This window comes from Poromitra crassiceps (genome assembly GCF_964638095.1).
Source record: "Poromitra crassiceps genome assembly, chromosome: 25".
Classification (NCBI taxonomy): Eukaryota; Metazoa; Chordata; class Actinopteri; order Beryciformes; family Melamphaidae; genus Poromitra; species Poromitra crassiceps.
The window spans coordinates 2219277-2241769 of NC_139649.1; the positions used below are offsets into that span (position 1 = coordinate 2219277).

General features: G+C 46.5%; 1 protein-coding gene across 1 annotated transcript; it reads left to right on the forward strand.

Moving 5' to 3' along the window:
* Positions 1-306: 306 nt before the first annotated feature.
* pdhb (pyruvate dehydrogenase E1 subunit beta) lies at positions 307-21451 on the forward strand. Its single transcript, XM_083660675.1, has 11 exons — positions 307-370; positions 448-507; positions 2333-2440; positions 2737-2799; positions 5757-5792; positions 6663-6853; positions 9182-9276; positions 13216-13326; positions 17718-17809; positions 19048-19189; positions 19675-21451. Exons 1-11 carry the CDS (start codon positions 335-337, stop codon positions 19818-19820), a joined length of 1080 nt encoding a protein of 359 aa, XP_083516801.1. The 5' UTR covers positions 307-334; the 3' UTR covers positions 19821-21451.
* The last annotated feature ends 1042 nt before the right edge of the window (positions 21452-22493 follow it).

Genomic DNA, 22493 nt, shown 5'->3' on the forward strand with positions numbered 1-22493 from the left:
ATTTCAAATTTTCCAAAAATGTTATTAACCACAGTCATCTTTTCCATGACAATTCCGTAAACAACAATGTCCCTGAGAGAAGTGTTAAAACCAGTCATGACGTCATGATGTCCATACAGCTTCCCAAGTCAGAAAAAAATCTGAAGCTCATTTCGTCCTTGGAGTGTTTTTTCAAAGCGTTTACACTCTTTCCGCCTACGTCACCAGAGAACCGCCGCGATTGGCTCGCCACAGTGACACGTTCAAACGGCTATCTTGATTGGCTGAAATCTCCCCCTGTCGCCAGCTAGTTCCCGCCCCCTCGCCAGACAGCACAGCAGAGGACAGGTCAAAGATGGCGTCGCTGAGGAGTTTTGTGCGCTGTGGACGGGTACGGCTCACTCTGCTATCTGTTTTAAACCCACTTCACCGTGTCAGTGTCTGTCAGTAACCTGTCTGTCTCTGCAGGAGGCCGTGTCGGTGGTCCTGAGGCGGGAAATCCACAGAAGTGCGCCGGCCTCTGTCCAGGTCTGTCTGCAGTACTACTCCCCTGTCGTTAGCATTAGCAGTGCTGGCTGGCTAACTGAGAGCTCGCTAACCTCACAGCAGCAGCTCATGCATGGTTTGACTTGTCAAGGGCAGTTTATAATGAGAGGCAGAGTGATGCGTGTTTTACTCAAGTTACAGCTGTAGTGGTTGTTTTAGGAGCGCTGGTTATTGATCACGTCAGGCTGTGAGCGCGAGCTGCGGGATCAGGTGTTCTGTCTGTGCTACTCCTCCTCCCACCCAGAGCCTGCTGCTACCTGTCCAGATGTGCGGTCTGGCGGCTCTGCGCATGCTCAGTAACAACAAGACATCATGTCTGATGCTGTAGCAGGCTCACTTTTAAAGCCAGAGTGAAGTTTGACATTTTCAAAGGGGTCCCATGACCTCTGACCTCAAGATATCTGAGTGAAAAGGGGTTCTATCGGTACCCACAAGTCTCCCTTTACAGATAAGGTAGCATTTTTCGACAGGGTAGCATAGATTGATAGCACACCGGGCTCAGATGACTACTTGTCCGGCTAGCTTCCAGTCCCCATCCAGTCTCTATTAAACCAAAACAGGTGTTATGCCGAATCCTGCATCCCGCCGAGAATTGCATCCCCACCATATATAGAGGGGCAAAGTGAACATCACTTCCTGCTTTTCTCCCTGTACCAGCGCTGAAAATATATGAATGGCGGTGAACAGAGAATAACGTTACTTTTTTGATCCCGTTTGAATTGTGCCACGGTTGCCAACGTTAATTTTGTTTATGTTGTCAAGTTAAAAACCGTCTATAAGACACTTTAGGGTCAACCACTGTTACCAGTTAATATTTTGGGCTGTTTTGACTTGACATTGAGAATATTATAAATCTATTGCCACTTCAAACCAAAGACCAAGGTCAGATCAGGGTTACTTGAGGTCAGATCAGGGTTACTTGAGTTGACCTACGCCGGTTAAATCCATCGGCTCACGTGAACTCACATTCTGTTTGGTTCTGCGAACCCGTCTGAACTCCGGCCAAGGCCAGACGTTTTCAGAACCCACAACGTGGATGGGCCAATTAGGGACCTGCGGTGTAGTTGACATTGTAACCGGCCAATCAGGAACGCCGCTGGCAAAACAGTAATGGCGGCCTCCAGGGCTCTCAGGCTCCAGCAGTAACACAGCCGTAAATGCAGTTATTGCAGAAATAGACTCAATTAAACACGAACAGGAGTATGCAACAGCTGAGATTCTCGGCGCAAAAGACGTTTTCGCCGTTCTTCCGACTGGATTTGGATTTGACTGGATCCGACGCTGATTGGCTGAAGGACTGGATACTTCCACCCACTGAAATGACTGCACAGCGCAGAGTCCAGTCCGGACGGATTCACAGAACCAAACAGAACGTGAGTTCATGGATCCGGATGGTTTTAACCAGGCTAGAGTTTACCCATGTTCAACCCTTCATTTCCTGGGAGAGATGCAGAACTATTAAATCAGGCTGGAAATGGGTGGTCCCCCATGTTGTTCAGCTGTCGCTCACCACGCCTCCTAAACACAGCGTTTCACTGTGTGGTGATCATTAGGGTGGGAACGGTCAAAACAAAGACCAAAACAATGCCGATAGCAGCACTGAACGGCTTATTGATACTGCTGGTACCGACCCATCAGGAACCGGTATCAATTAAATACCGGTGCTCGGTACCCATCCCTAGTGACATTTCTGTCACTGAAAATTAAGTGTGCGTGTGTGTGCGTGTGCGTGGGTGTGTGTGCGCGCGTGTGGGTGTGTGTGCGTGTGCGTGGGTGTGTGTGTGTGTGTGTGTGTGTGTGTGTGTAGGTGACAGTTCGCGATGCTCTGAACCAGGCGATGGATGAGGAGCTGGAGCGGGATGAGCGCGTCTTCTTGCTGGGAGAGGAGGTGGCCCAGTATGATGGAGCCTACAAGGTACACACACACACACACACACACACACACACACACACATTACGACAGAGCCTACAAGGTACACACACACACACAGTTCGAGCCTACAAGGTACACACTCACACACACACACACACACACACACACACACACACACACACACACACACAGTACAACAGAGCCTACAAGGTAGACAGACAGACTTGACACACACAGTACGAGGGAGCCAAGGTCAGCACAACCATGGTGATGAACTTTATTCATAATCGGCATTCAGCCTGAAAATACATTCATTGTGTGCGTGTGTGTGTGCGCAGGTGAGCCGGGGTCTGTGGAAGAAGTATGGAGACAAACGCGTCATGGACACTCCCATCACAGAGGTGAGAGCCCACACAGCATCTCTCACAACTCACATCCACTTCAGCTCACCACCAGCATGTCTCATGTTCATTATTTCTATTTTTATTTTAGAGCTGCAATGATTACAACTTTTTAATAATTGTTTAGACATTATTATTATTATTACGATTATTAGTATTTTATATACCGTAAATTCCGGACTATAAGACGCACCGGTGTATAAGCCGCGGGACCAAAATTGACTATTTTTTTCTTCTATAAGCCGCACCGGTCTATAAGCCGCGGGTGTTTTGATGTTTAATTACCATATGAAAGGGTTCGTGCACAGAGAGGAATGTCGGGAAAGCGATGGCTGTTTGGGGAAGCTCCCATTTATTAACATTTCAACAAAACAAAACAAAAGTCAGGTCACTAATCCCCAGACAAAATCACACAACAATAGGCTATATGTGCAGCAAACCTGTAACCAGAGAAGTCAAGTCACTAATGCTCGTCTTCCTCTTCTTCCTGCGTACTGAAACCACCAAAGTCCTCATCTTCAGTGTCGGAAACGAACAGGTTCAGGGTGGCTTCGTCAACCACTCTCCTCTCTCCTTCATTGTCACTCAAAACCAACGAACTCCTCTTCATCTATAGCTGTGTTTCCATTACAGTTTTTCGCAAAAGAATTGCGATATTTCTACAACTTCGACAATGTACAATTGCGACTTGTAGGCGTTTCCATTGAAGTTGCGTTTGAGTGATTCCCCGTTGCAGCAGCTGCCACAGTGATTACGCACGGGGATCTGCCCCATATCCCGTCCCCTGCATGCTCAAATCCAACCAATGGTCAATGGAAATCCCAACATGAAGTTACAATGCATATAAACGAGCCTGATTATCAATTCAAAAGAAAATGAGTCGCAAAATGTTGCTGGCTGCGTGAATGCAGTCAGCGCGACAGGCAGAGGAAAAAAGGTAGCCTAATAGCCTACAACTGGTCCGATTTAGAGATGGAGGGGGGAAAAGGCTGATTTGGTTCTATAATTGCACCTGAAACGTGTGCAATGTATTAGCCTACTCACAGTCACTGTATTCACTTCAGACAGCACCACCGCACCAGTGTGTGCTTTTCATCCTCTCATCTCGCCGCTGTGCCAAATGCGCGCACACAGGCGCCATTACACTTTTGCGATAAACTGCTATATCGACACGTCTGAAAAACCACCTCATGATCATCTACTGCTCGTTCTCATGCTGTCGAGAACGAGCAAAGCTTTTTTTTGGTGAAAGAATCCTCCAGGGCGCTTCTTGTTAACAGTCCGAGTGAGTGGCAGGTCGAACGTCAAAGGCACTTCATCCATATTTATGATCTGCTCCGGTTCGATGGAATATTCCTTGATCTTCCTTTGTGTGAATTCGCCGAAGTTTGTGATTTTCTCCTGGTAGTCGGGGGAGGGAGTTGATGGGCTTGTGGCCGTTTGCTTACCGTAATTACCATATGTAAGTGGTCACGCACAGAGGGGATTGTCGGGAGAGATGGCTGTTTGAGGAAGCTCCCATTTACCGTATTACCGTAACATTTCAACAAAACAACATAACACAACACCACCGTTGTTTATTTTTACAGTGCACACAGTGTCCGCGGTGTGGTGAAAAGAGGGCAAGAGAGGAAATTAAAACAGAAGTGGATTTATAGTTAGAAAGAGTGCTAAAAAAGAGAGATTTTTTTTTTTTTTTTTTTTTTTCTGAAAAAATCCATAGATAAGACGCACCGTTATATAAGCCGCAGGGGCCAAAAAACGGGAAAAAAGCCGCGGCTTATAGTCCGGAATTTACGGTATATATAATTTATCTATTTTATTTTATTTTTAATGATCACGTTACAGCTTCTTCAGTGTTTCCCATACATAAAGGAATTTGTGGCGGGCCGCCACAATAATATTTTGACCGCCACAATAAGATGTTGACCCCAAAAAAAAAAAAAAAAAAATTTTTTTTTTTTTTTTTTTTTTTTACAGTGCACCTGAACGCAACATGCAAGATATCCGCTGAATAAGTGTCCAATAAATGTTCATGTCATTCTGGCCAATACTTCTGTTATAGCATTTCAGTCTGGAATATGGAATATCTTTCAATAATCTATGATTTAGCTGCTAAATTGTCAAATACCGCCATCTGCTCACTACCCAGGCACTTATGTATGTACTTAACCCAACTAACTTCACCTAACTAACTATCCGGTGTGCACAACACTGTCAGCCTAAACTCCGGCTGACACCCCAAAAACCTACAATCCGCTACAGAAAAATGTATATTGTTTGTTTATTAACTGGCCCCTCGCCTTCTATCATTTCACCAAAGTGGCAAAGCAAGTTGAGTATCCCTGACCTATAGGGAGAAATTTAGTTTGTCATTGTAAACCCACAGCACAGTAATGATGACATGTTCTTCATAGATCTAGCCTTTTAATTTTGCTCTTAAGCTTTCTCAAAGTACACCAAATTCATGCATTTTACTTTAAAATGTTTGAAAAAAATCTCGCGGGGGGGCATGCCCCCGCACCCCCTTAGGGGGTCTGCGGTCCCCCACCACAAATTCTCAAAATCCTGTGGGAAACACTGTTCTTAAATGTGAATATTTTCTGGTTTCTTGAGTCTTTTATGGCAGTAAACTGATTATCTCTGGGTTGGTCAGGACAAAAGAAGACATTTGAGGACGTCATCTTGGGCTTAAAAAAAAATTGATCGTCATTTTTCACCACTTTGTAACATTTTATAGACCAAACAACTAATCGATCAATCGAGAAAATTTATTGATAATGAAAATAATGGTTAGTTTCAGCCCTTGTGTTCGAGCATCACACAGATCAGCTTTTCTCTTAGGTAAATACATGCATGTTCAGAATGTCTCCACCTGTCTGTCTCTCACCTGTCTGTCTCACCTGTCTCTCTCACCTGTCTGTCTGTCTCACCTGTCTGCTCTGTGTTCTGTGTAGATGGGCTTCGCTGGCATCGCCGTGGGAGCTGCCATGGTGAGTCACTGAGTCATTTTAATTTTTTTATTTTTTATGTAAACTTTATTTGGGGTTGCCCTTGAGAGCAAGCTCTCATTTTCAAGGGTGCCCTGTTAGAGTAAAACCTTTATATAAAAGTTACAAAATTACAGGCAGACAAGATATAGACAAACAATCAAAACGAGAAGATAAAACCACATCAAGGAAAACAAGAGCCCTCCCTGTGCAGGGTACCCTCTAGGAGCACGCTAAACCCGGGTTTCTCAACTGGTGGGTAGGGGACCCAAACGTGGGTCGCGGGGCCGTTTTGAGTGGGTCGTGGATGCCCGTGGGGGGAGAAAAGAAGTAGAAAATAGCTCCAAATATCCCCTATAACTGTTGTTGTCTCCACTCACTGCTCTGCCTTAATGTAGCACAGAGAAAGCACAGAGCCTCGGTGACTGAAGCAGTGGCTGCCTGTCACTACTTGAACGGCGCAAAACAAATAACGTTAACGTTTCCGGACCCGACCGTCGCTGCTGGAAAACAATCTAGAGGAAACGCTGACAATGATTATGGAGTGATCTTTACGGGGATCTGTACCAAACAAAGATATTTTCTTAAGTCTGTAGAATATGATGTGTAGGCCACGACATCTCTGTAGCACCACAATATTGACAAGGGTATTTTGACACACATTTAGCTTTTAACAAATAATTGCGATTTGGAAGTTGCAGTCGGCCATATTGCGATGTCGAGAAACTTGTGATTAATTGTTCAGCCCGAGTTCTCACCCCGAATCTGGATCCAGAAGCATCAGTGCTTTGGGAATTCTGCAGCGAGTCTATTCTCCTATGTAACTGTCATGTCTCTCTCTCTCTCTCTCTCTCTCTCTCTCCGTGTCTCCAGGCCGGCCTGAGGCCCATCTGTGAATTCATGACCTTCAACTTCTCCATGCAAGCCATCGACCAGGTGATCAACTCAGCAGCTAAGACCTGCTACATGTCAGCCGGTCTGCAGTCTGTGCCCATCGTCTTCAGAGGGCCCAACGGAGCCTCTGCCGGCGTCGCTGCCCAGCACTCGCAGTGCTTCGCTGCATGGTGGGTACAGCTTCAGCAACACTGACCTGACAACAGGCAGGCAGGCAGACAGACAGACAGACAGATGGATAGATGCATACGTAGATAGACCGATGGATAAACTAAACGTGGTTTACAGAAAACAAAATAAAATATAGCCGCAAGCGGCGATGCGGGGTCCAAGCTTCCGGTGACTTGGGGGGTATATGTCAGATAGTGCACATTTATTCAGACTTGGTATGTGCACAAGTAAACAAAGTTTGGTTGAGATCCGGTGACCTGACGGTTTCCAAGCAGTACTAGTAGTAGTAGTAGTAGCAGTAGTAGTAATAGTAGTAGTAGTAGTGTTGGTAGTAGTGGGAGTGGTAGCAATAGTAGCAGCAGAAGTACTAAGAATAGTAGTAGTAGTAGTAGCAGCAGCGGCAGTAGTAGTGGTGGTTGGCTGTTATAGCGTCACCATCTGGTGGATTGGTGTAATTTTTTCCTCTGAGTAGTGGGTGATGTCTTGAAACTATGTAGAAAGGTGGGTGATGTGGGGCGTATGGTTTCTGAGATCCACACACTTTTAGGGCAGGAAAAGAACAAAAGCAAATACACACAAGTTTAGACATTTATCATTTCAAAACAGTTTCACGTATCCAAAATCCTTTAATAACTTTAGGTCGGGGTAGTCCATAGATAACCCAGAAAAAGTTTCGTGTGATTTGGCCAAACAGTCTAGGAGGAGCTCGCGAAAGTAGGTTTTTGATAAAATTCAAAATGGCGGAAAATCTACCACACAGAAATGGGCGTGGCCTAGTGGGTTAGATACATGATGCTCCAGGGAAACCAGTAGATGTGGAATTTTGATTCTACAGCTCGCAGTTCAGAAGTTATGGACCGACAAACGTGAAATTGGCTGTTATAGCGCCACCATCTGGTGGATTGGTGTAATTTTTTTACTCTGAGTAGTCGGTGATGTCGTGAACCTGTGTGGAAAGTTTGGGTGATGGGGGGTGTATGGTTTCTGAGATCCACACACTTTTAGGGCAGGAAAAGAACAAAAGTAAATACACAAAAGTTTAAACATTTATCATTTCAAGACGGTTTCACGTATCCAAATTCTTTCTGAGATTTTTAATCAAGGAAGTCCAGAGATGACACACAAAAAGTTTGGGCTCATTCGGGCAAATGGCCTAGGACGAGTTCGTTTTTTTTTTTTTTTTGAGAAAGTCCAAGATGGCGGAACATCTAGGCACACGCAAATGGGCGTGGCCTATATGGATAGATGCGTATTGATCCAGGGAGTACAGCCGAAGTGGAATTTTGATTCTACGCCTCACGGTTCAGAAGATATGGACCATAACGCGAAATGGTCTGTTATAGCGCCACCATCTGGCCGATATGGGTATTTTTTTGTTTCTGAGTAGTGAGGCACATTTACAATCTATGTGCCCAGTCTGGCTACGCTGAGCATTACAGTTTCTGCTGTACATACAGTTTTACCGGAGAAGAAGAATAAAAAAAACAACAATAATCGGAAGAGATACAATAGGGATCCACGCACTTCGTGCTTGGACCCCTAATAATGCTATTACTACTGCCACTAATACCACTATTACTACTTGTAGCACTACTACTGCTAGTATTACTATGAAACCTTAAATCTACTAAATATTAAAGGCATAGTGTGTGAACTTTGTCTCTCCCTTCTGGCAGTGAAGGAAAGTGCGCTGCATAAATGTGGCATCCGAAAAATGTGTTCGGAACATTTCCTTTGCTCTTTTGCTTTCACGGCAAAACTGGAAACAGCTTCCATGTCAGCGTCCATGTTGTTTCCACACATTACCACTACTGTATGAGCTCATGAACACGCCGAAGTCGGAAGAACGACTTCCCAATTCAGGAAATAAGACAATCCGAGCAGCACGTGAATGCAGCATTTGTCATAGCCTCCAATGGAGCCTACTGGTTCGCTACAGTTTTGGCTGTGAAACAGAGGACAAACCGTTTTGAGCGAAATTACTCGTTTCATTTCACAATTTGATCCATTCGGTCCGATAACATTTGGAAAGTCTAGAAGAGCCGCATGACTGAATTATTTATCCCCATTCCTGTTAGCAGAAGGCTAACAGGAAGTTAGCCGGCTGGGCCGGGCAGAGGTCTCTGGTGAGCATGCTCCAGGCCAGCGCGGGAATGTCTCCACAGACAGCAGATTGACAACTCTGCTCTACTGTGGAATACAGAGAGAGTTATGTGGAGCTGATAGGGTTCATCAACATGCTGGGGACTCGTTTGGCTTGAATGTAACGGGTGTTCATTTATATGTTCAAGTTACGCGCTCCAGCTTTAAAATGTGTGTGCGTGCAGGTACGGACACTGTCCCGGTCTGAAGGTGGTGAGTCCCTGGAGCGCTGAAGACGCCAGGGGCCTCCTGAAGGCCGCCATCCGAGATGATAACCCAGGTGAGACAGACACTTCCACAGGGCACGGCTGGACTGGGCCACTTTCACAGAGAAATGTACCTAACTAGAAGGAGAGCGTAGACCTCCATCAAGGCCAATAGTCCAGTCTGCTATCATATGCAAATGTTGTGAATTGGATCGGATCCGTAAAAAAAAAAAGGGTTCTTCTTCCTGGGCCCATGCTGCACCCAGGCCCCTATCCAGGGTTTCGAAATTGGGGAGGTCCAGACATGGCAAGGGGAGGCGGGGAAAAAATTGAGTTTTTTTTTTCTCCTTTTTTAGCCATATTTAGAGTACCGTAAATTCCGGACTATAAGCCGCGGCTTTTTTCCCGTTTTTTGGCCCCTGCGGCTTATATAACGGTGCGTCTTATCTATGGATTTTTTCAGAAAAAAAAAAAAAAAAAAAAAAAAATCTCTCTTTTTTAGCACTCTTTCTAACTATAAATCCACTTCTGTTTTAATTTCCTCTCTTGCCCTCTTTTCACCACACCGCGGACACTGTGTGCACTGTAAAAATAAACAACGGTGGTGTTGTGTTATGTTGTTTTGTTGAAATGTTACGGTAATACGGTAAATGGGAGCTTCCTCAAACAGCCATCTCTTTCCCGACAATCCCCTCTGTGCGTGACCACTTACATATGGTAATTACGGTAAGCAAACGGCCACAAGCCCATCAACTCCCTCCCCCGACTACCAGGAGAAAATCACAAACTTCGGCGAATTCACACAAAGGAAGATCAAGGAATATTCCATCGAACCGGAGCAGATCATAAATATGGATGAAGTGCCTTTGACGTTCGACCTGCCACTCACTCGGACTGTTAACAAGAAGCGCCCTGGAGGATTCTTTCACCAAAAAAAAGCTTTGCTCGTTCTCGACAGCATGAGAACGAGCAGTAGATGATCATGAGGTGGTTTTTCAGACGTGTCGATATAGCAGTTTATCGCAAAAGTGTAATGGAAACACATTTTTCGCATTTGCACGTCATGTGACCCATATTATCCCTTGGAAAAGGAGCGGAAAATAAGTTTGGTAAGTAAGGTTCGATAGCCGTGTCAAAACCTCCGCAGCAAGTGGAAAACTTTGAAGCAACGCTACCTAGCAGAAAGACGAGTGTTGTGCAAAAGCGTAGCCGGGCAAATTAGATAATGTTTAATGGCAGAAATCGGTCCATGGTGACAGCAGGCTGCCTGTGTGCGCGCATTTGGCACAGCGGCGAGATGAGAGGATGAAAAGCACACACTGGTGCGGTGGTGCTGTCTGAAGTGAATACAGTGACTGTGAGTAGGCTAATACATTGCACACGTTTCAGGTGCAATTATAGAACCAAATCAGCCTTTTCCCCCCTCCATCTCTAAATCGGACCAGTTGTAGGCTATTAGGCTACCTTTTTTCCTCTGCCTGTCGCGCTGACTGCATTCACGCAGCCAGCAACATTTTGCGACTCATTTTCTTTTGAATTGATAATCAGGCTCGTTTATATGCATTGTAACTTCATGTTGGGATTTCCATTGACCATTGGTTGGATTTGAGCATGCAGGGGACGGGATATGGGGCAGATCCCCGTGCGTAATCACTGTGGCAGCTGCTGCAACGGGGAATCACTCAAACGCAACTTCAATGGAAACGCCTACAAGTCGCAATTGTACATTGTCGAAGTTGTAGAAATATCGCAATTCTTTTGCGAAAAACTGTAATGGAAACACAGCTATAGATGAAGAGGAGTTCGTTGGTTTTGAGTGACAATGAAGGAGAGAGGAGAGTGGTTGACGAAGCCACCCTGAACCTGTTCGTTTCCGACACTGAAGATGAGGACTTTGGTGGTTTCAGTACGCAGGAAGAAGAGGAAGACGAGCATTAGTGACTTGACTTCTCTGGTTACAGGTTTGCTGCACATATAGCCTATTGTTGTGTGATTTTGTCTGGGGATTAGTGACCTGACTTTTGTTTTGTTTTGTTGAAATGTTAATAAATGGGAGCTTCCCCAAACAGCCATCGCTTTCCCGACATTCCTCTCTGTGCACGAACCCTTTCATATGGTAATTAAACATCAAAACACCCGCGGCTTATAGACCGGTGCGGCTTATAGAAGAAAAAAATAGTCAATTTTGGTCCCGCGGCTTATACACCGGTGCGTCTTATAGTCCGGAATTTACGGTAATATATCATAAAAAATAAAATAAAAAAAATGTTTTTTTTTACCTTTTTTAGCCATATTTAGAGGAATATCTCATTCTAAATCAACATTAGGATTATACTGTTGTGATGTCATTATTCAGTATATTCTCTTCCATGTCACCATCTGCTCAGCTCTCCTGTCAACATAATTGTAACTAACAAACACAAACTGTTTTAGCAAAATTCATATCAAAATGACACCTACAAACACAGGTACACAACACACAAAGTCATCATCTATAATAAAAAAACATACAGAGGGAACATGCATTTATTAAGTGTCATTGACCAAAATGACCACTAGGGAGCAGCCTCTTCTTGAATATCTCACATTCTCTCCTACCCCTGTGTTAAGGTGACCAGATCTCAGCAAACCAAAATGTGGGACAAATAGTGTGTTTGTGTGGGACAACGTGGGACACATTGTGTTTGTGTGGGACAACGTGGGACACGGGACACATTGTGTTTGTGTGGGACAACGTGGGACACATTGTGTTTGTGTGGGACAACGTGGGACACATTGTGTTTGTGTGGGACAACGTGGGACACATTGTGTTTGTGTGGGACAACGTGGGACACATTGTGTTTGTGTGGGACAACGTGGGACACATTGCCATTGATGAGTAGGGCTGCAACAAACGATTACTTTCATTATCGATCAATCTGTCGATTATTTTTACACTAATCGATTCATCTTTTGGTCTATAAAATGTCACCAAATGGTGAAAAATGACCCCCCCCAAAAGCCCAAGATGACATCCTCAAATGTCCAGTGGCATGTCCAGGCCATTTTGACTGGGGTGGCCCAGGTGGGCGTGTCCAGGCCATTTTGACTGGGGTGGCCCAGGTGGGCGTGTCCAGGCCATTTTGACTGGGGTGGCCCAGGTGGGCGTGTCCAGGCCATTTTGACTGGGGTGGCCCAGGTGGGCGTGTCCAGGCTATTTTGACTGGGGTGGCCCAGGTGGGGCACAGACTCAAGCAAGGGTGGCACTGAGTACGGCATTTTGGGAGGATGTTAGACTGCTTTTTCCCCTCGCCAAAGTTGTCCCTTACTTTGGAGTTAGAATAACATGGTTGGTAGAGGGAGGTACAACGCAAGACAGGGAGGTATGAGGGAAACATAATGTCCTTGGCTATGGTGAAATTTGTAAAGAAAGTGATTGAGTGAGTGTGTGAAGAGAGGAGCTGCAGACGGAGGGAGGTCCAGTAATCATTAAGAATCAAATATCTTTTTTCCAGAGTCTTATTGTCTGCCTTCAGTCCAAAGAAGTGCTTACAGGTTCTGCGACTAGCTGGGATATTACCATTCATTCAAAATCACCACTCTCTCTGACTGTGGGAAGTCATTCTGACATCTACAGACAGGCTCTTTGAAAAGCCTTCTATGGACTCACTGGTGTTAGAGCACGATAATTAATTGAGCCTTCATGCAATTTGTTATATTAATTGAGCCTTCATGCATGATTAGCCAGTAGCTTCCCAACGTGTCACACAGGTAACGTTACTTAAGAGACAGACTAGACACTTACTTTCTTGGTTGTTGCTAAAAAATCTGTCAGTGTCACTCACTCACCTCGTCTGTCGTTCACTCACTCACTGTCTCGCAGCTCGCTCACTTTCAATTATCTCGCCAGGCAGGCACCATTTCACTGTTTCCACTGAACTGTCCTTTTACTTACGTACGTGTGTGTGTGTGTGTGTGTGTGTGTGTGTGTGTGTGTGTGTGTCTGTCTGTCTGTGTTTTGTGTGTGTGCGCAGTGGTGTTCCTGGAGAACGAGCTGATGTACGGCGTTCCCTTTGAGATGTCAGAGGAGTCCCAGAACAAAGACTTCACCATCCCCATCGGCAAGGCCAAGGTGGAGAGGCAAGGTGAGAGACCTGGGTCTAGCTTCACATGGTTCAGACAAGGTCAAGGTAGAGAGGCAAGGTGAGAGACCTGGGTCTAGCTTCACATGGTTCAGACAAGGACCAAGGTGGAGAGGCAAGGTGAGAGACCTGGGTCTAGCTTCACATGGTTCAGGCAAGGACCAAGGTGGAGAGGCAAGGTGAGAGACCTGGGTCTAGCTTCACATGGTTCAGACAAGGCCAAGGTGGAGAGGCAAGGTGAGAGACCTGGGTCTAGCTTCACATGGTTCAGACAAGGCCAAGGTGGAGAGGCAAGGTGAGAGACCTGGGTCTAGCTTCACATGGTTCAGACAAGGCCAAGGTGGAGAGGCAAGGTGAGAGACCTGGGTCTAGCTTCACATGGTTCAGACAAGGCCAAGGTGGAGAGGCAAGGTGAGAGACCTGGGTCTAGCTTCACATGGTTCAGACAAGGCCAAGGTGGAGAGGCAAGGTGAGAGACCTGGGTCTAGCTTCACATGGTTCAGACAAGGCCAAGGTGGAGAGGCAAGGTGAGAGACCTGGGTCTAGCTTCACATGGTTCAGACAAGGCCAAGGTGGAGAGGCAAGGTGAGAGACCTGGGTCTAGCTTCACATGGTTCAGACAAGGCCAAGGTGGAGAGGCAAGGTGAGAGACCTGGGTCTAGCTTCACATGGTTCAGACAAGGCCAAGGTGGAGAGGCAAGGTGAGAGACCTGGGTCTAGCTTCACATGGTTCAGACAAGGCCAAGGTAGAGAGGCAAGGTGAGAGACCTGGGTCTAGCTTCACATGGTTCAGACAAGGCCAAGGTGGAGAGGCAAGGTGAGAGACCTGGGTCTAGCTTCACATGGTTCAGGTCTGCCATCTTGTTTTTGATACAGATGACAAATCAATACTTTTTCTCGGGATGCATGATTATATCAGCACGTCATTGGTATCTGCCGATATCTGGCGGTAAATTATGTTTTTCTGCTAATTGCATCATTGGGAGGTTGATTCTGGCACTCAATATTAAGGCTGGGCAATATATCTATTTTATATCAATATTGTGATATGAGGCTAGATATGGTCTTAGATGTTGGATATGGTCATATCTTCAAAGTTGATAGAAAGTTGAGTTTCAGACAATTAAAAAGAGAGAGGCTTGAATCTCTGAACTGTGCTGTGTTATGGCAGACTGTGGCCTCTTGCCTTCTCCAACACAGCACAGCAAAACATACAGTAGACTGTATTGTGTAAGTTGAGCAATAGAGACAGACTCCTCTCCTCTGTCACAGGAAGTCACATGATGCTGGTGTCTCACTCCTCTGTGTGTCACAGGAAGTCACATGATGCTGGTGTCTCACTCCTCTGTGTGTCACAGGAAGTCACATGATGCTGGTGTCTCTCTCCTCTCCTCTGTGTGTCACAGGAAGTCACATGATGCTGGTGTCTCTCTCCTCTCCTCTGTGTGTCACAGGAAGTCACATGATGCTGGTGTCTCTCTCCTCTCCTCTGTGTGTCACAGGAAGTCACATGATGCTGGTGTCTCTCTCCTCTCCTCTGTGTGTCACAGGAAGTCACATGATGCTGGTGTCTCTCTCCTCTGTGTGTCACAGGAAGTCACATGATGCTGGTGTCTCACTCCTCTGTGTGTCACAGGAAGTCACATGATGCTGGTGTCTCTCTCCTCTGTGTGTCACAGGAAGTCACATGATGCTGGTGTCTCACTCCTCTGTGTGTCACAGGAAGTCACATGATGCTGGTGTCTCACTCCTCTGTGTGTCACAGGAAGTCACATGATGCTGGTGTCTCACTCCTCTCCTCTGTGTGTCACAGGAAGTCACATGATGCTGGTGTCTCACTCCTCTGTGTGTCACAGGAAGTCACATGATGCTGGTGTCTCTCTCCTCTGTGTGTCACAGGAAGTCACATGATGCTGGTGTCTCACTCCTCTGTGTCACAGGAAGTCACATGATGCTGGTGTCTCACTCCTCTCCTCTGTGTGTCACAGGAAGTCACATGATGCTGGTGTCTCTCTCCTCTCCTCTGTGTGTCACAGGAAGTCACATGATGCTGGTGTCTCTCCTCTCCTCTGTGTGTCACAGGAAGTCACATGATGCTGGTGTCTCTCTCCTCTGTGTGTCACAGGAAGTCACATGATGCTGGTGTCTCACTCCTCTCCTCTGTGTGTCACAGGAAGTCACATGATGCTGGTGTCTCTCTCCTCTCCTCTGTGTGTCACAGGAAGTCACATGATGCTGGTGTCTCTCTCCTCTGTGTGTCACAGGAAGTCACATGATGCTGGTGTCTCACTCCTCTGTGTCACAGGAAGTCACATGATGCTGGTGTCTCACTCCTCTCCTCTGTGTGTCACAGGAAGTCACATGATGCTGGTGTCTCACTCCTCTCCTCTCCTCTGTGTGTCACAGGAAGTCACATGATGCTGGTGTCTCACTCCTCTCCTCTGTGTGTCACAGGAAGTCACATGATGCTGGTGTCTCACTCCTCTGTGTGTCACAGGAAGTCACATGATGCTGGTGTCTCTCTCCTCTGTGTGTCACAGGAAGTCACATGATGCTGGTGTCTCTCTCCTCTGTGTGTCACAGGAAGTCACATGATGCTGGTGTCTCACTCCTCTGTGTCACAGGAAGTCACATGATGCTGGTGTCTCACTCCTCTGTGTCACAGGAAGTCACATGATGCTGGTGTCTCACTCCTCTGTGTCACAGGAAGTCACATGATGCTGGTGTCTCACTCCTCTCCTCTGTGTGTCACAGGAAGTCACATGATGCTGGTGTCTCTCTCCTCTCCTCTGTGTGTCACATGATGCTGGTGTCTCACTCCTCTGTGTGTCACAGGAAGTCACATGATGCTGGTGTCTCACTCCTCTGTGTCACAGGAAGTCACATGATGCTGGTGTCTCACTCCTCTCCTCTCCTCTGTGTGTCACAGGAAGTCACATGATGCTGGTGTCTCACTCCTCTGTGTCACAGGAAGTCACATGATGCTGGTGTCTCACTCCTCTGTGTCACAGGAAGTCACATGATGCTGGTGTCTCTCTCCTCTCCTCTGTGTGTCACAGGAAGTCACATGATGCTGGTGTCTCTCTCCTCTGTGTGTCACAGGAAGTCACATGATGCTGGTGTCTCTCTCTCCTCTCCTCTGTGTGTCACAGGAAGTCACATGATGCTGGTGTCTCTCTCCTCTGTGTGTCACAGGAAGTCACATGATGCTGGTGTCTCTCTCCTCTGTGTGTCACAGGAAGTCACATGATGCTGGTGTCTCTCTCCTCTGTGTGTCACAGGAAGTCACATGATGCTGGTGTCTCACTCCTCTGTGTCACAGGAAGTCACATGATGCTGGTGTCTCACTCCTCTGTGTCACAGGAAGTCACATGATGCTGGTGTCTCACTCCTCTGTGTCACAGGAAGTCACATGATGCTGGTGTCTCACTCCTCTCCTCTGTGTGTCACAGGAAGTCACATGATGCTGGTGTCTCTCTCCTCTCCTCTGTGTGTCACATGATGCTGGTGTCTCACTCCTCTGTGTGTCACAGGAAGTCACATGATGCTGGTGTCTCACTCCTCTGTGTCACAGGAAGTCACATGATGCTGGTGTCTCACTCCTCTCCTCTCCTCTGTGTGTCACAGGAAGTCACATGATGCTGGTGTCTCACTCCTCTGTGTCACAGGAAGTCACATGATGCTGGTGTCTCACTCCTCTGTGTCACAGGAAGTCACATGATGCTGGTGTCTCTCTCCTCTCCTCTGTGTGTCACAGGAAGTCACATGATGCTGGTGTCTCCTCTCCTCTGTGTGTCACAGGAAGTCACATGATGCTGGTGTCTCTCTCCTCTCCTCTGTGTGTCACAGGAAGTCACATGATGCTGGTGTCTCTCTCCTCTCCTCTGTGTGTCACAGGAAGTCACATGATGCTGGTGTCTCTCTCCTCTCCTCTGTGTGTCACAGGAAGTCACATGATGCTGGTGTCTCACTCCTCTCCTCTGTGTGTCACAGGAAGTCACATGATGCTGGTGTCTCTCTCCTCTCCTCTGTGTGTCACAGGAAGTCACATGATGCTGGTGTCTCTCTCCTCTCCTCTGTGTGTCACAGGAAGTCACATGATGCTGGTGTCTCACTCCTCTCCTCTGTGTGTCACAGGAAGTCACATGATGCTGGTGTCTCACTCCTCTCTCCTCTTTGTGTCACAGGAAGTCACATGATGCTGGTGTCTCACTCCTCTCTCCTCTTTGTGTCACAGGAAGTCACATGATGCTGGTGTCTCACTCCTCTTGGTGTCTCACTCCTCTCCTCTGTGTGTCACAGGAAGTCACATGATGCTGGTGTCTCCTCTCCTCTGTGTGTCACAGGAAGTCACATGATGCTGGTGTCTCACTCCTCTCCTCTGTGTGTCACAGGAACTCACATCACGCTGGTGACTCACTCGCGGTACGTCAGTCACTGTCTGGACGCAGCCGCCGTGCTCGCCAAGGAGGGCATCGAGTGTGAGGTGAGGAAGCTCCTGATGTCTGGGCTGAACATGCCCATTAACCGTCATCTCCTCCCCTCAGGCCAGTGTGAACACAGGTGAAGTTAGCTCCTCCCCTCAGGCCAGTGTGAACACAGGTGATGTTAGCTCCTCCCCTCAGGTTAGTGTAGACACAGGTGAATTTAGCTCCTCCCCCTCAGGCCAGTGTAAACACAGGTGAAGTTAGCTCCTCCCCCTCAGGCCAGCGTGAACACAGGTGAAGTTAGCTCCTCCCCTCAGGCCAGTGTAAACACAGGTGAAGTTAGCTCCTCCCCCTCAGGCTAGTGTAGACACAGGTGAAGTTAGCTCCTCCCCCTCAGGCCAGTGTAAACACAGGTGAAGCTAGTCCATGTAACACACAGGGGGGTTGCCAGTGTAAACACAAGTGAAGTTAGTCCATAAATCTATATAACACACAAGGAGGTTGTCAGTGTAAACTAGGGCTGCAAATTGTATGCAAATTCATGAATTGATCATTGGTAATGTTAACGAGCAATCAATCGATTCATTATCAATGGACTAGGGGTGTCACGGTACGTGTATTCGTCCCTTGACGTCACGGTATGGGCGTCACGGTTCAGTGCGTGTAGCTATACGACGAATACGTCAATTATTCCAACGCTCCAACTATTTACATTACATGTCAAAGCAGTTTGTTAAACATGTCTCTCTTAGCTTGCTGAGACTGCACTGAGTTAGCCTGGAACTACGGCAACACCAGAGGCCCACAAACCCTCTCTCTCTTAAAGGGCCCCCGGCAGTAAGGTGAATGTCTCTTAAGTCTGTTATGGTACGCCACAATAATTTAATAATTAGTTTAACCGACTAGTATTTTGGTGCCGACTAGCGAGGGTAGCGGATTTTTAAACGTTTAACCGACTAGTTGCCTGCATCCCCATGCAGTCGTAGAGCCAGCCCTACATAAAAATATAACCTAATCTAAGAGAGTATATGTTCACTGTTAGTGTACTGGTTTAGGTGGAGGACTAGTACTGTCTTTTCAAAATAAATGCCACAGGTTCAAAATAAATAAAAACAAACCTAACCTTATGCATTTGGGATTTTTTTGTTGGGTGAACTGTTCCTTCAATACCTAATGAAGATCAGTCAGCTGTAACTCCTCTTGTCTGTGTGTCTCTCTCTGCTTGTCTGCCTGTCTGTGTGTCTCTCTCTGCTTGTCTGCCTGTCTCTGCCTGTCTGTGTGTCTCTCTCTGTGTCAGGTGGTGAACCTGCGGACCATCCGTCCTCTGGATGTGGACTGTATTGAAGCCAGTGTGATGAAGACGAACCACCTGGTGACGGTGGAGGGAGGCTGGCCGCAGTTCGGCGTGGGAGCGGAGATCTGCGCCAGGATCATGGAGGGTAACAGCTAACGAGCTAACCAATTAACTAACCAGCTAATGAATTAACTCACCAGCTCACGAGCTAGCAATCCAACACTACACTTTGCACTTTAGGTCGTTATCTTAAATGGTTCTAGTTCACCTCCAGTCTGTATTTAAAGGTCCATATGGTGTAAAGCAGGATGAGTATTTAAACATGTTGAAAGTCAACTAAATGAAAAGCCTCTAAACGAGCTGTTTGGGCTTCACACAGGTTCACTCATTATCATTCCTGTAAGAAAGAACAGACTAACAACGAGTTTTTTCAAAGCGGTTGTTGTTTATTAGCAGAGAGTTTTCCCTCCCTGTAGCTATGGCGTTTCATGTGTCACTCTTGAAACGGTTAGTTAGGTGTTGCAACACTGTGATGTAATAACCATAGAGCCTGTCATCAGCTGTTGCCTAAACTGTCCCTTTAACATGTGTACGTGTGTGTGTGTGTGTGTGTGTGTGTGTGTTTTTCAGGGCCAGCGTTTAACTACCTGGACGCGCCGGCGCACAGAGTGACGGGCGTGGACATCCCCATGCCCTACGCCAAGATCCTGGAGGACAACAGCGTGCCTCAGATCAAAGACATCATCTTCTCTGTCAAGAAGACCCTCAACGTCTGAGTAGACAACATGGCTGCCACACACACACACACACACACACACACACACATTGAGTACCTAGGTTTAACTCTGTAATCTTTAACTAAAGTGTGGAAACACAAAACCTTTTTCTTTTCTTTTTGCTTAGGAAGGTTCCTAACTGAGTGAAATGACCTGGAAGTAGCAGCCATGCAAACACGAAGGAAAGGTGCTCCAATGCTTCCTGACTTATCTCCTTTAGCTTAGCCTTTAGGAAAGGAAAGGAGATTGTGGCAGCAAAGCGAGCAGCCGTTAACGAAGACAGTCAATCAACATAACTTGCTGTTTGTTGTGCTTGCTAAGCGCATGGTGCTCATGCAGGGAAAACATCTATTTTCTCAGCAACTGAGCAGGAAAGGGATTTCACCATTGAAATCAGAGTGACTTGTACTTGCTGGTCAGCTAGAGTTTGTCACTCAGTGGGTTTGAGAGAAATCCTTACGCTACGTGAAAATGTAGAAGGCCAGACTACGTGCAGACTTCTGTAGCCTAGCATCAGACTTCTGTAGCCTAGCATCAGACTTCTGTAGCCTAGCATCAGACTGCTGTAGCCTAGCATCAGATTCTGTAGCCTAGCATCAGACTTCTGTAGCCTAGCATCAGACTTCTGTAGCCTAGCATCAGACGTCTGTAGCCTAGCATCAGACGTCTGTAGCCTAGCATCAGACGTCTGTAGCCTAGCATCAGACTTCTGTAGCCTAGCATCAGACTTCTGTAGCCTAGCATCAGACGTCTGTAGCCTAGCATCAGACGTCTGTAGCCTAGCATCAGACTTCTGTAGCCTAGCATCAGTGCAGCAGGATTCTCTGAGCACCGCACTCATCTCTTCCCAATCGCTTATGAATTATCCTTCACATCTTTTCTTGACCTTTGCCATCCAGGTCAGGGACAAGTGAGACAAGGATTTTTATTTATTTTTTACAATTTGAACACAGCCCAGGTCTGGACAGCAACGTGCGTGTGTGTGTGTGTGTGTTTGTGTACATGTGTATGGAATAAGGTAGCCATGTTTCTGAGCTCCAGACTCTACTCCTGGCTGTGTGAAGGGAACAAAGAAAGCAAAAAATATGTTTCCTGTTCACACCAACCACAGAAGCATCAACATCTCAAAAATATCTGACATCCAGACCAACCGAAACAATGTAAAAAAGAAACTCCAGAATGTAATGTAAAGTCATGTCAAGTTGGAAAGTCGACAGCTCCAGATGAAATGCTGTGACTGTGGCTGATGTGGTGAAGGTTGATTTGGCAAAGAGCCATGGAGCCGCAGTGTGGCTCAAACATGGCCGCCATGCACCGCTCAAACCTGCAGTGGCCAAACTCTGTGTGTGAGATCTGTCCACTCTTTCCCTTCAAAAGGAACCTCTCCCTCTGCTCATTTCATTATTTTCTCTTCTAAACACCAAACCAAGTTGTGCTGCTCGGTCAGTTTGTAATGGATTGAAAAGCACTTAGAAAAAGAGCACTGACTCGGGTTGAGTTAAGGCAGCGTTCTGATCTTTGCAATAGAGATGATTTGAATATTTATTGTAGCTACGTTGTACCGACTCCATGTTATTTGTGTTTTGCTGTAAATCTAAATGGCTCTGTTACAGAAATAAAGCCTGTCCCACCCTGTTCACTGCTGTCTGGCCCCTGCTCACTGTACGCTGCATCACTCATCGTTTTGTATTTTTCATTCGTTTTTAGTTTTCAATTCAGCTTACCGTAGTTGGTTTCCAGAGTGGGTTTGATCGTTTCACACCAAACTTTTAAAGTCACACATTTACTTTTTTTTAATACATCTGATTGGTGTAAATCGCATATCCCCCCCCCCCCCCCCCCCCATAAATCTGCAGATTATGGCATTGTAGGTGATTTCCCCAACAGTCTCAGAAATTTGGGTCCTGTTTTTCTATTGTGAGAGTGCCCAGATTTGGTACTTTGTTGGTGTAGACGTCACTTCCTGTATTCTGGTGCCTTTTAACAAGTGGCTTGATACTCGTGTTATCTGGTTATAGACAGTTTTAACTTGACAACAATAACCGTCACAACCCACCTGAATATCCGGTTTACTTCCTGTATACATAGCTGAGCGCAGGCTGATATTCGGCTCATATTAAATGTTAACGTTAGGCCGTGTCTCCGACAGACACATTAACAAGGTAGCCTATTTCGGTCTTTATGTCTTGTAGTAGTTAGTAGTAGTTGTTGTTGTTGATAGTTGCCATAACAACCACCCCTGTCGGAAAGACGTGCACACGCTGGGTAGGAAGCTTGTTGTCCCGGAGGCGATATTTTTTTTCGGATGATGGCGAAGGCTATGCGAAGGCATAACCCGCCCCTCTCTGCCTCTGATTGGCCTAGCGTCAAACTTCCATCCAAACACATTCGCTTGGCTATCCTGCATTACATCTCTTTCTACAGTCTGTGGTCAGACCGTCAGACTCAGTGGGTCAGACAGACCTACAGCAGTTACGCTTGCTAGCCTGCATGAAAGACGCCAGTGTGTTTATGTTTTTAATATAGTCATATCTATGGTTTATAACGCTGCCACTAATCAGAGGCAGAGAGGGCCAGGGGTGGGTTATGCCTTCGCCATCATCCCCAAAAAATATCGCTTCCGGTAAGCTAGCTAGCTAGCTAATGTTAGCTGCTGGTTGGTTGGCTAACTAG

What these genes read in the sequence shown, in the direction of transcription:
- pdhb (XM_083660675.1), top strand. Translation starts at nt 335, where the DNA reads ATGGCGTCGCTGAGGAGTTTTGTGCGCTGTGGACGG. An exon ending in TGGACACTCCCATCACAGAG is followed by an intron (nt 2,800 to 5,756) that starts GTGAGAGCCCAC and finishes TGTTCTGTGTAG; the next exon opens with ATGGGCTTCGCTGGCATCGC. An exon ending in TCGCCGTGGGAGCTGCCATG is followed by an intron (nt 5,793 to 6,662) that starts GTGAGTCACTGA and finishes CCGTGTCTCCAG; the next exon opens with GCCGGCCTGAGGCCCATCTG.